The sequence below is a fragment of the Aphelocoma coerulescens genome, chromosome 14 (genome assembly GCF_041296385.1).
Source record: "Aphelocoma coerulescens isolate FSJ_1873_10779 chromosome 14, UR_Acoe_1.0, whole genome shotgun sequence".
NCBI classification, from domain to species: Eukaryota; Metazoa; Chordata; class Aves; order Passeriformes; family Corvidae; genus Aphelocoma; species Aphelocoma coerulescens.
Genome location: NC_091028.1, coordinates 9832347 through 9849971, shown reverse-complemented (window position 1 = coordinate 9849971; position 17625 = coordinate 9832347). Strand labels below are relative to the sequence as shown.

Genomic DNA, 17625 nt, shown 5'->3' with positions numbered 1-17625 from the left:
AGAAGGATCCCAAGTGCAGTTGTGCCCCCCAGGGAGAATTCAGCCCCTTTCCCTTCCTTCCCAAACCATTTCCCTGCCATGATTCCAGTTGTTTTCCCACTTTTCCCCCGGGGAGCGGTGGCGTCAATCCCCGTGATTCAATTCCTGGGGATAATTGATCTGCAGGGAACACGGAATGAAAAGCAGAGTGGCCAGCAATGAGATTATCTCCCAGCTCCATTTAACTCCGTGTGCCCTCGGAGCGCACGGCCCTTCCCGAGGAGCGGCCAGAGCCATTTGTCTCCAGTGGGAATGTTTCATTCCCGGGAAAACAGAGCCAATTTGTCAGGTTATTATAATTATTTTAGACGGGCTCCGCAGGGGAGAGGGAGGCTGGGAGCTGGGATAATAAAAACTCAGGAAGAGCAAGGGCTGGGAAAGCTGCACCGCCCCAGGGATGAGCTTCGCCACGGGCTTGTGGGGCCGGGACTCTCCTGCTTCTGTGTATCCCAAATTTGGCAGCCGTGGGTAAAACTTTTCCTTTCCCTTTCCCTTTCCCTTTCCCTTTCCCTTTTCCTTTTCCTTTTCCTTTTCCTTTTCCTTTTCCTTTTCCTTTTCCTTTTCCTTTTCCTTCTCCTTCTCCTTCTCCTTCTCCTTCTCCTTCTCCTTCTCCTTCTCCTTCTCCTTCTCCTTCTCCTCTCCTTCTCCTTCTCCTTCTCCTTTCCTCTTTATTTTCTCCTTTCCCTTCCCTTCTTCCCTTCTTCCCTTCTTCCCTTCTTCCCTTCTTCCCTTCTTCCCTTCTTCCCTTCTTCCCTTCTTCCCTTCTTCCCTTCTTCCCTTCTTCCCTTCTTCCCTTCTTCCCTTCTTCCCTTCTTCCCTTCTTCCCTTCTTCCCCTCTTCCCCTCTTCCCCTTCCCTTCCCTTCCCTTCCCTTCCCTTCCCTTCCCTTCCCTTCCCTTCCCTTCCCTTCCCTTCCCTTCCCTTCCCTTCCCTTCCCTTCCCTTCCCTTCCCTTCCCTTCCCTTCCCTTCCCTTCCCTTCCCTTCCCTTCCCTTCCCTTCCCTTCCCTTCCCTTCCCTTCCCTTCCCTTCCCTTCCCTTCCTTTCCTCCTTCCCCCTTCCCCCTCCTTTCCCACTTCCTCTCCCCTTCCCACTTTTCCTTTCCTTTTTCCTTGCCCAGCTCCAGGAAAGTTCTCACCTTCCCAACCCCTCCCTGTGAGCGGTGCCAGAGCAGCTTCTCCCAGCTCCTGCTGCATCCTCAGGTTTCAGGGAACATCTGCTGGGATGGAGCTATTCCACAGGTGGAAAAAAGAGGGAATTAAATAAACGCCAGGAGCTGGGAATAAATTAAACCTCATTTAGGATGATGTCCCACAGGGAATGAATAAACATGGAATGGCAAAAATCCACCAAGGCAGCAAACATGGTGTTCCTGTCGTGTTTTCCCGGTGGGATTTGTCAGAGGAAAAAAGGGATCCTAAAGCTGGGAAGTGCAAGGAGCAGGGCCTGCTGTTGGTGGTGGAGCCTAAAGGATTGGGATGGTTTGATCCCTTAATTCCTGGGAAATCCCAGCTAATGTAGGCAGCTTATGGAGCCTTCTTAGCCAGGGAGGGATTTCCTGGAACATCCAAAACATTTCCTGACACAAACAGGCTCTGGAAGAGGAGCTCCATGGCAGCAGCAAGGGATGATTCCCAAACTTTCCAGGGAGAAAAACAAAGAATTCCAATTAATTTCCAGCTTTCCTCTTTCCCACAACATTCCCGGGAGGAATTACCCTGCTCGTTAAGGGCAGTAATTAACCTGCAATTAAAGGGACACCCGGAATCTGCTCCTGGTCCAACACCAGCAGCAATTCCCTCAGGTCACCTTGTCCGAGCCCAAATCTCGGATTTATCAGGGATAAAAACCCTCCCAGTGGGAATTTGCCAGGATCCAGGCTGGAAATCGGAGCTGGGAGATATCAGGCACTTCCCAGGGAAGTGAGAATCCTGGGATTTGGCATTGGCAGCCAAAGAATTAAAAATCAATTGAAAATTGTCTCCTGGATTTGTCCTTCCCAGGGATGTGGAAATTCCCATTCCTGTCCGTTTTCCAAGGAAGTGGAGACGTGGCTCCTACCCCATGGCTCATCCTGGGGTTTGATCCACCGCAAGAAATGACCTTGGAATTCCACTTATCTCTGTGCCCATTCATGGATGAAATGTTCCCAAATCAATCCCTACTTTTCCCCCAAATAACTCCAGAGGGGATCAGGATGCAGGGAATTCCCGGGGAGTTTGGAGAGGACGGGGTTGTGTTTTTCGGGATAACGGGCTGCTCTCCGTGGTGCTGCAGAGGCTCCGAACGCACCAAAATTCCTTTTTTTTGGCCTCATTCTTCCCCCAGCTCCCACGCTCAGCAGGAATTTATTCCAGCCAGAATTCCATGTTTTCCAATCCCCAGAATTCTGCAGGAAAAGCTGATCCTGAAACACAGAGTTTTATTCCCTCCCCATTCCCGCTAAACCGAAGTTAAACCCCATCCAACTTTTCCACTTCTAAAAAGTCAGAAACTTCCAATTGCTTCCAGCGAGTCATTCCTGGGTGGAATTGTTCCCTAAAAATCCTGGATTGTGCCTGAGGTGCCAACCATCAACACCAAACCCTTCTTGTTCCCATGAGGTTTGAAAAAATCCATTCAAATCCTGACAGTTCCCTTGGATTGTTCTCCCAGACAAAGCCGAACAAAACTCGTGAAAAATCCCTTTTTTTCTGGAATTCCTTCTTTTCAGCACCTCCGAAAAGCGGTGGAATTCCCAGAAATCCATTTCCTACCGTGCCAGACTCTTTAATAAAGTTAAGGAAAGGGTCTGGAAGGGAAAGGGGCTCCCAGAATTCCATGGATGCAAAGGACTCCTCCATTCCTGCTTTTCTCCTCGGGAATTGCGAGTGCTGATTTTTGGGAATATTTTCAATTTGCAAAGGGAATCTCTGAGAAATGTTGGAAAGATAACAATGGCCAGCTCTTCTCAAAATCCCTCAGGATGTCATTTCTGGAGCTAAAAAACCCCCAAATGAACCAAAACCGTTTGTGAGTTTATCCGTAAAGACCCAAACCGCTTGGAATTGGAATGATGGGAATATCAGCCTTCTCCTAAAGACCCCCTCTGGAATGCACTCGGGAAAGATCTGCTGGAAGGAATAAATCCAGGAGCAAAACCCTCTCCTGCTTCTTCCCAGAGCCCAATCAGGGAGATTTTTAATGTTTTGGGAACACTCACAGGACTCTGCTTCCCCCATTCCTGGGAGCAGCCGATTTCTGGGAGCCATCCTTGAAATCCCTCTTGGAAAAGCGGGAAATCCATAAAGATGGAATTCTCCAACCAAATCCACCCCTGAGTACTAAAAATAACATTTTGATGCTTCCGTTTTACCCCACAAAGGGATTTTTACCCCACATTTTGGGATTGGGGCGAGATTCAATTACGGACGTATAAAAAGAGACCAAGGCCCAGCTCAGCCTCTGGAATCTTGTGGAATTTGCTCCGTTCTGCTGGAAAATCCCAGAGTTTCCCCTCACATGAAGGAGTTCGGGAAGAAATTTTAAGGAAAAAAGAGTTGGGTTTTTTTGGAATGGATTCGCTTCAGCGGCAGCAGCAAAATCAGGGAATTTCCTCCCCCAAAATGGAAATGAAAGCTGGAAAAATCCACCAAAATCCCGCAGGATTTTGGGGACATCACTCCATTTTCCCTGGGCTTTGTTTCCCATCATCAGAGAAAAGAAAGCTTGGCCAAATCCCGGGAATCCCATTGAAATAATCCCATTGAAATCACCCTGCAGTGGCTGCAGGATGGCCAAGTTGGGAAAAACCATGGAAGCTTCTGGAATATTCCTGACTTAAATTCCCCAAAATAAAGCAAAATTAGGACTGGCTTGGTGTAAAACCTGGGAAAAGAGGCAGGAATTCTGCTCATTCTTCCAGCAAATGGTTGATCCCGAAGCTGCGGCTCCACGATTCTCCTGGCTCTGGAGAAAGCAGGGATCAGCAAGGAGTGAGGGGTGAGGAAAATTCCAGCAATAAATCCTTTGCCACCTGCTGGAATAATCTGCTCAAGCTTGCAAACACCGAGGTATTTAAGGAAAACACCAGAAATTCCCGCCCTGCCTGCGTGGGAATCCTTGGGAAAGCTGGCAGCTCCTTGCTGCCATTTGTTGTGGGGTGGGAATGAAAAAATCCATTAAAAACGGCACCAGAATAAAATTCCCAACCTGTGATTCCTGCAGAAAGTGCTGGGGTGGGAAGGGAAGAAGGACAGAGGAGAATTCCTGATAGAAATGTTGGATCTTTGGTCGGGTGCAGGAGGCTCCGGCCCCAAATGAATCCTGTTGGACAATGAGTCCGAATTCCCAGAGGAATTTTGGTCTATTCCAGGGAAAAGCTCCTTTACTTCTCCAGAGCAGCAGCCAGGGGGGATTTGAACTGATAGCAGCTGGAGAGAAAGTGAAAAAAATCTGATAAGGGTGAGAGATAAGAGAAATCCTTTTCTAGAGGCTCATCCATTCCAAAGTGGATTTAGTTCCTGTTTAAGGCTCGGCTTTGAGCACTCGTTTAAGGCTTGACCTTGAGCTTAACTGATATGAGGCTGGAGGAACAGGAAAATAAATCTGACAAGGGTTGCAGACAAGAGAAATCCTTCTCTAGAGCTTCATCCGTCCTAAAGTGGAATTAATTCTTGTTTAAGGCTTGGCTTTGAGCACTTGTTTAAAGCTTGAGTTTAACTGATATGAGGCTGGAGGAAAAGTGAAATAAATCTGACAAGGGTTGCAGACAAGAGAAATCCTTCTCTAGAGCTTCATCCATCCTAAAGGGGAATTAATTCTTGCTTCAGGCTCAACTTTTGAGCCTTCATTTAAGGCTTGAGTTTAACTGATATGAGGCTGATACGAGTCTTGTTTTAGGCTCGACTTTTGAGTCCTCGTTTAAGGCTTGAGTTTAACTGATATGAGGCTGGAGGAAAAGGAAAAGAAATCTGATAAGGGTCACAGATAAGAAAAATCCTTCTCTAGAGCTTCATCCGTCCTAAAGGGGAAATAATTCTTGGTTTAGGCTCAACTTTTGAGCCTTCATTTCTGGCTTGAGTTTAACTGATATGAGGCTGATACGAGCCTTGTTTAAGGACTGGAGTAGTTAAATCCAGTTCCCTTTTAACCTCAGACCAAGCGAGGAACTGAGGAGCAGAAGATGCTTGGGTTGCTCCCAGTTTTGGAGCCGTTGCTCCAAGAATGGATTGGATGCAAAGGATTCGGCGCAGAATTTTCACATCCCCCAGAGGAATAAGGTTGGAATTCCAAAGGAACTCCAAGGACTTCCAAACCCAATGGAATCAGTGTGGAAAGGCAGGAAAATCTGCAGAATTTGGCCAGGCTGGGAATCAGCTCCTCGGTGCTTCAGAATCTCCCCGAGGGGGGAAGGAACAGCTTTATTTTAAAAAATGGGAGTTGGAGGCTCTGGAAAAGCGGGAAGCAGTTCCTGGTTAAACAGAGGGTTGGGCTGGAGATTGGTCCAGCCCTCGTTCCCACAAAACTCCCTAAAATGCGGGATGGCCTTGGGAAGGTTCCCATCCCAGCCAGCCACGGCATTTCCAGTCAACCTGAGACTCAGTCCCAGCTCCTGAGGGACTCAGTCCTGGCCTTTTTCCTTTTCCTGGAAGTCCCGCCGTGATTTCCTTGAAGGATTTTAAACGTTGGTTTTTAACTCAACCAGCCTGAGAAAAAGGAGATGAAAGGGATAAAAGCTCTGGGAAAATCATGGATCAGAGTGGAAACCATCACTGGGAATTTCCAAATCCAGCTGAGATTTGGGCTCTGGTGGAGCCCTGATTTACTCCTGTTGCCATAGAAATAAATGGATCTGTTTGCTGCTGCTCGCTGCTCAGAAATATCCACAGATATCCATCACCACCTCCAGCCATGGCGTTTGGTTCCCAGTTTTTCCTTCTCCCAGGAATTCCAGGTGCAGCAGGAAGTTTTAGTTTTGTTTTCCTTTCATTTTTTTAGCCCTGGGCTGACGTTGAGCTCGAGCGCTTTGGGGGCTCACCGAACACAAGCTCAGCTTGGAACTGGGGGCCAGCAGCTGCTCTCCGTGACATTCCCAGTTTGCAGCCGAAGCTTTTCCTTGTGCCTGCGGAACGTGCTGAGAAAATCAGGAAAATCGGGAATTGCAGCAAGGCTGAGGCAGTTTCGCCTCCCTTTGTTCTGCTCCTTAGCCAGGGAGGAAATCAACGCCTGTCAAAGCCTCTCCAAGGGGCGGGAATTCCAGACCCGTCTGGTGTCAAACTGGGGAATTGCCGGCGGCAAGGGAGCGGGGAGATATTCCCGGTTGGATGGACACTGCCTGGGATTGCTCCCGCTGCGGAGTGCAGGCTGCGCTGAGCTTGGAAGTCTTCTTGGAGGAGGAAGCCAAAGGGTTGGATTGGCCACCTGGAGGGAACCGAGGCTTGGCTGGGAAAGGGAATTGGTTTTCTTTCCTTGACTTCCCACTCAGCTGTTCCCAACAGAGAAAAAAACAGGATGAGCAGAGGGATGGAGCAGTGGGGAAAGGCTGGAAGAGCTGGGAATGTTCAGCCTGGAGAGGAGAAGCTTCAGGGTGACCTCACTCAGTCTCTCTCTGTTGGTCTGAGGTTTAAAGGGATCTCGATTGTCGCATTCCCGTCCTTAATCAGAGCCAATCCAACCCTAAAGCTTCAATTCCAACATTTCCAGCCAATTCCAGCTGGGCTTGGACCCGAACCTCTCCCAGAGATGGTTCCACACCCCTGATTCCTCCTCACCAGCTCCTTAATGCCCATCTCCCCTGGGAAAAGCTGCTGCCATGAGTTCCCCAGGAGTTCTTCCTTCTAAAAATACGGATCCCAGCTCATCCCTGCTGCCTCAGCCGCATTTTGCCGAGGCAGATTCCCAAAGGCAGGAGGAGCTTCCCGAGCTCGTGTCCCCGCAGCTCCCCCGTGTCACACGCACACACGCAGGGAGTTAAACTGGGTTGGTGCCAGGACACGTGGCGGCGTTTCCCCATCCGTCAGCATTCCCGGGGGAAAAAAACCCATCCAGGGATCATGCCGGGACATGGAATTGCTGTGTGTGGCCGAATAAGGAGGCTCCTAACAGAATTAGGGGATTTGGGAGGGGTTTGCATATGGATCGCGGAATCCCGGGATGGGGCACGTCGGAAGGGAGCACAGGGGGTTCCATCTGCTCCAGCGGGGTCATCCCAGAGTGGGATTACATCCTGGAATTGTGGGATATCCCCAAGGAGGGAGACTCCACCCCCTCCGTGGGTTCTGTTCAGGGCTGGGCACTGCCCAGGGAAGTTCTTCCCCCTGTTCAGGTGGAACTCTCTGGGATCCCATTGTCCTTCTTGGCCGCAAGGACGCACACAAAGAGCAGAACCAAACCAAATCCCTCATTTCGAGGCTTTTATCTCCATCCCAGCTCTCCTTCCTGTCTGAAATGTCAACATAAAAAATGTCCCAAGCGCACAGATGATAAAATATTCCATCCAGCAAAGGGAGAGACACAGAAAAATGTGAAATAAAAGGAACTGTCCCACCCCCGTTGTGTGCTCTCCCCACAGACGTCCCCCTGTGCCACCGAGGGTCTCGATGCCACCCCCGGGTGCCAGGAGCATTTCCCCTCCCGTGTTTATCCCGAGGTTGCTGGAGCTGCTCTTTGCTCTCTGCCCGGGGGCGTCGGGCACTGAGAGCAGGATAACAGGGAATGCTCTCCAAGGCTTTGTGTTCCCTCCGTTCAGCGCTGTTGACTCGAGCGGGTAGAGAATTAAAGCAGCCTCGAGAGCTGTTGAAAATCCCGCCTCTCTCCCAGCACAGATCCCGATAAAACTCCTGCTTTTCCAGAGTGTTTATTTACAGGAAAAGCGCTGTTTTCTTCGGGACAACTTAGGCACCGCCGTGGTTATCCAGCAATTTTTTCCTAGCACAAGACGCTAATAAATCCCAAAAAAATAAGGGTAATTCCTTAAATGAACCCCACGTGGCTTCAAGCTGCCATTCCCATCGGCACCATTGCTTGGGAATTAATTGTGGGCATCTTCTGGGCGTGTTGGCAGAGCAGGTGATCCGAACCTCCTCTCCTGTGCTGTTTATCATGCCCAACTCTATTTTTATCGGCTGACTCTACCCATTGTCATGGCGAGAGCAGGCTGGAGTCTCGCTCGCGTTTAGCAACCCATGCCCATAAATACATCAGCAGATTGAATTCCAGGCTGACATGCCAGCAGCAGCTCTGCCTCGCTGGTTTTTTTTCCGCCCTGTGTTCACACGTCTGACTCAAATTGAAAAGCCTCGACAGAGGATTAAGATCATATCCACTATTACCAGCGCCACGCTCTGTGCATGCTGATGAGGAGGGGCTGCCGCGGGGAGCCCTGAGCTGCTCTGAGCCCCCCGCTCTGCCCAGAAATGGGGGAGAAAAGCACTTCGGGTGGAGCTGGGATTGATGTTTGAATGTGTGACAGCACAGGGAGGGTGCGAGGAGGAGGGGGCAGAACTCTGCCTCGCTTTTATCCCACTTGTTGCATTGCAAAATACTCAGAATCCCAAATATTTCAGCCCCTTCCCGCCCAGCAGCATCCCAGGGAGTTCGGGAGGGAATGAATCCGAGTTCTCCTCGCAGCCGGGATTTTCAGCCCTGCATCCTTCCACCAGGGAGCGATTTTAGGGCCTGACTCGGAGATAGCTGGAGGAAAACCTCTCCACATGGGATCCCATTCTCCAGGGAGAAGCGGGATGCGACCTTGGCACTCGGGCTCCCCTTCTGCTCGGGGACAGGGGCGTGAAATTCAAGCCCCGGAGGTGTCAGAGCCCTCCCGCTGTCCCCGAAGGAGCCCGCGGGCTCGGGTGCGGCGTTTGGGGGGTCCGGAGGGTCAGCCGGAGGCTTTGAAAGGACTTCTCGAGACTGGACCGGAGCTGGAGCAGGGGGAAAATGTGGCTCTTCCCCCTCCGGCCCCTCCCGGGAGCGGAGCGCGGACCCCGCTCCTGGCGGGGCTCAACCCCCGGGCCGGGCAGAGCTGCCGGAGCGGCACAGCCGGGTAAGGGCAGCCCGGAGCCGGGGAGGGGGGAATGGGACGGGGGAACAGGGATGGGAAGGGGACAGAGGCATGGGGAGACGGGCAGCGACGTGGGGAGCGGGACACAGGGATAGGGAGTGGGGTATAGGGCTGGGGTGGGGGACACAGGCATGGGAAGGGGGAGCAGGGATTGGGAGTGGGGCAGAGGCATGAGGAGAGGGGCAGAGACGTGGGAAGAGGGCAGAGACGTGGGGAGGGGGGCACGGGGATGGGAAAGGCGGAACAGAGGACGCGGGGAGGGGGTACAGCCACGGGGAGGCGGGCAGAGCCTCCCTGCGCAGCGCTCCCGCTGCCCGCAGCGGCGGCTCCCGGGCTCCAGCCCGAGTTCCCGAGCAGGGGGCGGCCCCAGGGCTGCGGCACCCCCGGCCCCTCCGAGCCCGGTCCCTCCTCCCGGGGGAGCGGCCGCGGTCCCCGCCCGCAGCCCGAGGGACGCGGCCAGCGCGGGGTGCGCTCCCGGGGAGGCTCCTGCTCCAGCGGGAGAGCAGCCCTGGAGCCGCAGGTAACCATGGCCGGGAGCCGGGAACTGCGAGCCGGGATGCGGGAACTGGAGGAGGATGGGGACGGGGCAGGCGGGGGTTTCGCAAAGCGCACCCCGCGGTTGGGGGCTCGCTGGGGTGAAGGGGGCAGCGGAGTCATCGGTCCCGCTTGCGGACGCCCCGAATTTGCCCTTCTGAGGGAGGTTTCGGTGCTAGGAAAAGGAGTGACGCCGTCCTGGTGTGGGGGTGGCAAGGGGGGACCCTCTGGGCAGTGAGGTGACCCCTCCTGGCTAGAGGGATGACGAGGAAGGACCGTCTGGGCAGTGAGGTGACCAATCCTGGTGTGGGAGTGCCCGGGAGGGTCCCTCTGGGCAGCGGGGTGACCCCTCCTGGCTGGGGAGTGCCCGGGAGGGACCCCGGGCCGGGGGGACGATGCCGCGTTTGAAGCAGGAGCAGCCTGAGCGCGGCTACGGAGCTCGAAAGGGACGCGAGAGGCACCGGCGGGAGGGACCTGCGGGCACAGCCCGGGGGCCGCTGCCACCCCGGGGATGTGGCAGAGCCCTGGATGTGCTCAGCCGGGAGGGAGAGGGCGCAGGGACCCCGGAGGGATCAGAGCTCCGCGCTGGATGCCCCTCCGGGATAACACACGGCAGGGAATGCAGGGATGGGATTGTGCTCCAGGGGGGTCAGCGAGCAGAGGATGCCGAGGTCAAGGTGACATCCTGGGGGTCAGGATGGATCTGGGCTGGGCTGGGAGCAGCTCTGGCAGCTCCCTGCAGCTCCCAGCGCCGGGCACAGCCTGTTCCCTGTTCCCAGGGCCCAGAGCTTGGCATGGAAGAGCGGGGAAAGAACGACCTGGCTCGGGTGGTTTGGGCTCAACGAGAGACTTTTTGTGGTTCTGGGGAGGAGGTGACCTCCGGGTTAAACCCCACAGCCGCTTCCAGGGTGCTGGGCCCAGCCTGGGAGCGCTGGGTGGGAAATCGCAGCTCCTGGGGACGCTGTCACCAGGGCTTCGTGGCTGCAGTGGAGCTGCTCTGCTGGAGAGGGATGGATCCAAGCTGGAGAGCCCAAACCTTGGAATTTTCCCCTCGAGGCTCCTCTTCTGGAGCTGCTGCACTTCTTGGAGCGAGAGGAGCTCTTCCTGAGCGCCTTCCCAATGCGGGGCTCTCCCTGAGCTGGAGGGAGCCGGGAGTGCTCCCGCTCTCCCTCAGCCTGGGAGCAGCCACAGCCGGAATTAGCGCTCCTCCTCTGCTCTGGCACATCCCTGAAATCACGGGATGTCCCTGGATTGCACAGGGGAAGGTCGGGAAAGAAACCTTTGGGGAAAACCCGCTGGGTTTGGGGATGTGCTGGGGCTGGAGCCGGATTTGGGAGCTCCAGCCCAGCCCCGCTGCCCGGTGGGAGCACAGAGATGGAGCTCCACAGCTTCCTCTGCCTGGAGCTGCTTAAATCCGGGAGCAAACCCAGTTTAAATCCGGGAGCAAACCCAGCTTAAATCCGGGAGCAAACCAAGCTTAAATCTGGGAGCAAACCCAGTTTAAACCTGGGACCAAACCCCGCAGCGTTTGCTTTGCACGAGTGTTTGTGTGGCAGGAGCAGCTCAGCCCGAGTGAGTAATCCCTGAGCACAACAGAGCCTGAAACGTGTTTGGGGAGGAAAAAAAAGGATTCAGCAGATATTTGGCCAAAGAAAATACGATTTCTCAAGGTTTTTTTAGGGGTAAAAGTGGGAAGAAGTTGTTGAACTTGGAATTCAGGTGATCAGAGCTCTGTCCCAATTCAGGGAGTCGGAACAGAGGAGCGATTTAATGTGACAAAGTTTTGTTTTCAGCAAAGAAAAATCCATAATTGGGATTTTCGGGGTGCCAAACGCCCCCTGAGAAGCAGCAAAGGCAGACTTGAACAAGGAGAAAGCTCCTTTTGGGGAGAATCCGAGCTGATTCCTTTGGTTTTTCTAACTCCAGGTGGTGGGATAGGGTTGGGAATGGGAAAACCGAGGTGTCCGTGCTGTGTGGGAGCTGCTGGAGTGGTAAAGAACATTTTGTAGCTCAGGAGTTGCAGCAGCTCTCAGGGTGATGCTGCATTTCCCTGCTGCTCCCACCGAGCTTTCCCTGGATTTTTATGTTATTCCAGAGCTGCTCTGCCAGGTCTCCCCAACTTCCACACCACCACTCCCTCCTCTTCTTCTCCTGCCTGCTCCAGCCACACAAATCCAAGGAACGAGGCCCCACGGGTGCTCTGGGAAGCAGCAGCTGACGGACACTCGGCTCCAAAAGGGAAAATTTACTAAAAACCCAGGAATTTATTGCAGCCAAATCCACGGGATGGGAAAACCCCACGAAGTTCTACCGTGGGGAGACAATTCCTGGAGAGTTCTCCCGCTGCTTTTCCTCCCGAGACTGTTTGAAAAGCCTGGGGTGTGTTATCCCTAATTATCCTGCGCCTGCAAGCAGCGATCTGCCATCCTGGTGCTGTCATTCCAGTCCCAGCAATTATCGTGGATGCTGCAGGAGAGAGGGATGACGGTTCCAGAGGCAAACAGGCAGCGGGATCCAACCTGGCCTCAGGAAATCAGGTTTCCTCCGGCAATTCCTGCCTGATTCCTGCCCCGCTCTCACGCAATCCTCTCCCTGGAATTATTTGTCCTTTCCTGCCGCGACCAGAGCCAGGGAAAATTTCAGCCTTGATCTGTCTGGGCATTTTTAATTTCAAATTAAAGGTTTTAATTCCAATTTTAAACGTTTGTTTTTCCTGAGGTTGGGATGATTTTTCAGTTCCTGTTAATCTCTGGGTTTTTTCCCCTCAGGTTTATTTAGGACTTCTCACAAATGTTAAATTCTGACACCATAACACCTCCGCTATTTATTCCCGAATTTTTTGGGGGGAGGCAGGAACAGAGTTACGTTCAGCTGCTGTGGATGCTGATTTTTTCCAGGATGCTGCTCTGTTAAAACTTGGAATTCTGTCAGGGATTATTCCAGTTTCAAGCAGAAAGCCCAGAATTTATGGACAATCCCAGGGCGGGGGCTCGGAGATCAAAGGGGAAAAAAAGATGGATGAGAGGAAAATCCCCTGGAGGTGCGTCCTTGATTAATCCCTTAGTTAAGAACACCAAACAAGGGTCTGAGGGATCAATCAGCGCGTCTTAATTACCTTTAATTATTACCTTTATTCACCCTTTGTGGAGGTTCGGGGTCGTTTGCTGCTGTGGTGACAAAAGGAGCTGAGGCCAAATCGAGCTGGTGAGGGACGAATTGTCACCTGGATAGGGGGAAAAATTCCCTGTGCTCATCCGAGGCAGCCAGGAAAACATGGATTTGCAGCTGGTCAAGGGTTTTTTGTTACTTCCTGGACAAATCCCAGAATCCTGGTGGCTGCAGGGCAAAGGCTGAGGGAAGAAAACATGGAATGGGGATCTGGGCTCGGTTTGCAGTTCTGGGGGACTTTAGGGCATCAAATCCTGGGAATGGGGAACACTGAGATGGTGCAAATTCTTTCCTGGTGCTGAAACCGGCAGGGAAGACATGGAAGGTTTTGCATCAGGGCCACAGGAAATGGATTTCCCCTCAGGAAATGCACTGGGACATCCCTGGAATTGTCCACATCCAGGTTGGATGGGGTTTGGAGCACCCTGGGATAGGGGAAGGTGTCCCTGTCCATGGATCAGCTTTAAGGTCCCTTCCAACCCAAACCATTCTGGGATTCCGGGATTCCCTTCTCAATCCGCTCGGTATGACAGGGAATACTGTACAGTTCATCCCATGGGACAAAAATCCTGAGGGGAAAGGTGAATATTCCCACAAACCCAAGGGAAGAGCCCCAAAATCTGAGGGGACAAAGTGTCCCTGACTCCAGGGAAAGTCTGGCACAGCTGCTGCTGCTGAAGGAGCCTGGAAGTTCCTCTCCATGGAAAACACACCCAAGTCCTTCATGTAAAACCTCTGGAATGCCAATGGATGGATGGGAGAGCCGAGGCCCTTTGGAAACAGGGATTTGGGGCTGGAGGATTTCTCCAGGGGGAGAAGAAATTGGAAGTATCCAAAGAAAAGAGCTGCTCTTCCCAAGGCCGGAACTCCGAAGGCGGTGGAAGGAACAGGATTGAAGTCATTGTGTAATTCCCACAGTGCCTGAATCCAAGGAAATGTGGGAAAAGACACTTTGGCAAAGGTGTCCTTTCCCATTTTTAAGAGGATGAGCCACACATGACTGCCCCGCCTGACCTTCCCTGCTGAGTTCCAGCCCTGCTCCTTTCCATGTGCTCCAATTTTTTGCAGGCTCAGAAGGAAAATTGGGTTTTTGGGCCCAGCCTGGATGTGCCGAGCTTGTCCAGGCTGCTCGTGTTGGGAAGAACATTCCCAATCCCAGCAGCATCCCAAGGATGCAGCTCCATGGATACGAGTTCATAAACACTGACTGCCCCATCCCGTGTATTTTTCCTTCCTGTTCTTCCCTCCAGTGATCCCAGCTGGGTCACAGCAGGAAAATGGGAACTTCCAGAGCCCTCCCAGCCGGGAATGAGGTGCTGCTTTGGCTTCTCCTGGATTTCTCCCATAAATAACCCGAGGATTTTCAAATGAGTGCCAGAGCAGGATTGAAAATTCCAATTCTTAGCCAGAAGTAGAGTTTTCCTTTGGTATTTTATCCAAGCACTGACCCACTCCTGTGTAATTTAAAAGGAGCATGGTCTTGGCTGAGCAGAGGGATTTTGGGAATTGCAAGGATGCTTCCTTAGCTTCAACACCTCAATCCCAAATATAACAACAGTGTTTTCAGCTCCTCCTGCCCCATCCTCATCCCCATCTCCCAGTATCTGCTGGAGCTCCTGCAGCTCCCTCCGCTCTCCCTGCCATCCCTGCATTCCCGATTTCCCTTCTCTGCCCAGCCACGTGAGACACCTACTCCCCATCTGCACATTCCCACGGCACATTTGTGATTCCTCCCAGGAGCTGCCGGGACTCCTCCTCTCCCCCAGGTTTTCTCACCCCAGGAGAAAGCCCAGCCACCAACGAAGGTGGCTTTGGATTGCTGCTGGAGACAAGGAGTTTTTCCAGCACCGTGGGCTGGCTGTTTGCGATTCCACGTCCAAACCCCCAGATTATTATGGGAATCTGATCGTCAGGTGATGGGAGTGAAAATTCCTGGGCATTTCTTCCACCTTCACTGGGGTTTGCTGTGGGATTTGATGGAGACCTTGCTGCTTGAAATCTCCCCTTTTTCAGAGGTGATGTTTCCAAGTTCCTCCAGGAAAATGCTCAATAAGCACCTCCTTTGAACCACACTCCGACAACAATATGGAGAAAAGGGCGTTGCAAGTTCTCCACCTCTTTCAGAATGGTTGTTCAAATTTATTCCAGCTCCAGATCTGTTCAGGTCTCCGGCAGCTGCCCACTGCAGCTTGGATTTCCTGTAGGAAAAGGGGATCTTTGGGATAAAAAACAGTTTGGGGTGAGACGAGAGGATGCAGGAACACAAAAAATAGTCTTGACAGATACAAAAAAAAAGGAGTATATTCCTTCCCATGTGTGTGCACACATCCTGACCCCTGGGGGAGTGACTTCACCCATGGTCCTTTCCATCGGAATTTTTTCCAAGGGTTTTCCATTGTTCTGGAGGGTTTTATTTCCTCACCTATTCACTGATGTTCCCTGAGGTTCTCCATTGGTTGTGCCAGGCAGCCTAAAAAGTGGGATTTAAATCCAGGTCTGCCACTCATTTTAACATCCTGAGTTGTGTCAAATCTCGGAATATTCATGGGGGAATTCCAGGAGAAGCCAAAGCAGCGCCTCATTCCCGGTTTGGAAGATCCCATTTTCCTGCTGTGCCCCAGCTGGCATCATTGAAGGAAAGAGTAGGAAGGAAAAGTGGGTTTATGGAAAAGGGAGACCTGGGAATCAGCACAGTGGACATTCCTGGAAAAACCAGGAATTGTCTTTGGCTCTGATTCCAAAAGCACCTGGAGTTTGGATGGAGTGAGGTGGGATTGAGTCACCCTGGAGTCCCCCAGGTCCCCATGACCAAGTGACAGCAGAGCTGCCCCAAACTGGGATTTAAAGAGCTCAGTACTAAGGGAAGGCTCTGCTCTGATCCTGGTGTGCTGCTCAGAGTCCTCCAAAACGATATTCCAACAATTTCTGTATCGGATTTTACATGGAAAATCAGGGGCCTTCTGGATTTTGTGGAATCCCAGAATGGTTTGGGTTGGAAGGGACCTTAAAGCCCATTCCATTCCAACCCCAATACCTTTCCCTATCCCACGTTGCTCCAAGCCCTGTCCAGCCTGGCCTTGGGCACTCCCAGGGATGGGGCAGCCACAGCTGCTCTGGGAATTCTAGTCCAGAGCCTCGCCACCCTCAGGGGAAAAATCCTTCACAGTTACAGCCAGACCCAGATCCTGTCGCGATGAAACAGAGCCCGGGATGTGCTGGGATGAGCACTGGGATTCTCCCACTGTGCAATTCCTTTGCTTGGGAATTGATCCCATCCCTCTCCCTGGCTGAATAATTCCAACCCAAATGCTGAACAGAAGAGAAAATGGAAGTGATTGTAAAAATCCTCTTTGAATTCCCTCTTCCTTTCTCTCTTTTCTTTCCTTTTCCAATTTTCCTTCTAGGAACAAGATGCCCGTGAAGTTTAATCTCTCCTAAGAGGAAAACCACCGAGAAAAAATTATGGATCCTTTGTACTTTTCCAGCACGTTTAGCATGGAAGCCGCTCCCAGCGAGGTGAACTCCTCCCTGCTGCCCAACGTGACGGAGAACGGGACAACCCCGGAGCAGCCCCCGTTCCAATATATCCACAAGGTGCTCATTCCCATCTGTTACCTGCTGGTGTGTGCCGTGGGGCTGAGCGGGAACGCGCTGGTCATCTACGTGGTGCTGCGCCACGCCAAGATGAAAACGGTCACCAACATCTACATCCTGAACCTGGCCGTGGCCGACGTGCTCTTCATGCTGGGCCTGCCCTTCCTGGCCACCCAAAACGCCATCTCCTACTGGCCCTTCGGCTCCTTCCTCTGCCGCCTGGTGATGACGGTGGACGGCATCAACCAGTTCACCAGCATCTTCTGCCTGACGGTGATGAGCATGGATCGCTACCTGGCTGTGGTGCACCCCATCAAGTCCACCAAGTGGAGACGCCCCAGGGTGGCCAAGCTCATCAGTGCCACCGTCTGGACCTTCTCCTTCTTGGTGGTTCTCCCAGTGATCATCTTCTCGGACGTGCAGGAGGACTTCCAGACGTGCAACATGAACTGGCCGGAGCCGGTCAACGTCTGGTCGGCGGCGTTCATCATCTACACCTCGGTGCTGGGCTTCTTCGGCCCTTTGCTGGTCATCTGCCTGTGCTACCTGCTGATCGTGGTCAAGGTCAAGTCCTCGGGGATCCGCGTGGGCTCCACGCGGCGCCGCAGGTCGGAGCGGAAGGTCACCAGGATGGTGGTGATCATTGTGGTGGTCTTCGTGTTCTGCTGGCTCCCGTTCTACACCATGAACATCGTCAACCTGATCCTCATCCTGCCCGCCGACCCCGTCCTGGAGGGGCTCTACTTCTTCATGGTGGTGCTGTCCTACGCCAACAGCTGCGCCAACCCCATCCTCTACGGCTTCCTCTCCGACAACTTCAAGCAGAGTTTCCAGAAGGTTCTCTGCCTCCGGAAGGGCGACGGAGCAGAGGATGGCGACCCCGTGGAGCACAGGCAGGAGAACAGCAGCCGCCTGCAGGAGTCCATGCTGACCCAGAGGAACGCGGAGTTCAACGGGCACATGCAGACCAGCAAGGTCTGAGGGCACGGCCTGGCACTGCAGAGTCCCCTGGAGGACTTGGGGACTTCAAGGAGGGCACAGCCTGGCACTGCAGAGTCCCCTGGAGGACTTGGGGACTTCAAGGAGAGCTCTATGTGTGGCAAAGGGAAAATGTGGAGCCCCACAAGCTCCAAGAAATGTACACAGGGGGCTCTTCCCTGCTTTTCCGGAAGTGCCAAGCTCTCGTGGTGTCCTGCTGGATCAGATGTTTGTGACCACTTTGGGTCCTCTAGGGAATGATTTTCAGGCTT

The 17625-nt window shown here is 53.0% G+C and overlaps 1 protein-coding gene across 1 annotated transcript; it reads left to right on the top strand.

The window, feature by feature from the left end:
* Positions 1-9564: 9564 nt before the first annotated feature.
* Positions 9565-17356, top strand: SSTR5 (somatostatin receptor 5). Its single transcript, XM_069029990.1, has 2 exons — positions 9565-9599; positions 16267-17356. Exon 2 carries the CDS (start codon positions 16277-16279, stop codon positions 17354-17356), a length of 1080 nt encoding a protein of 359 aa, XP_068886091.1. The 5' UTR covers positions 9565-9599; positions 16267-16276.
* The last annotated feature ends 269 nt before the right edge of the window (positions 17357-17625 follow it).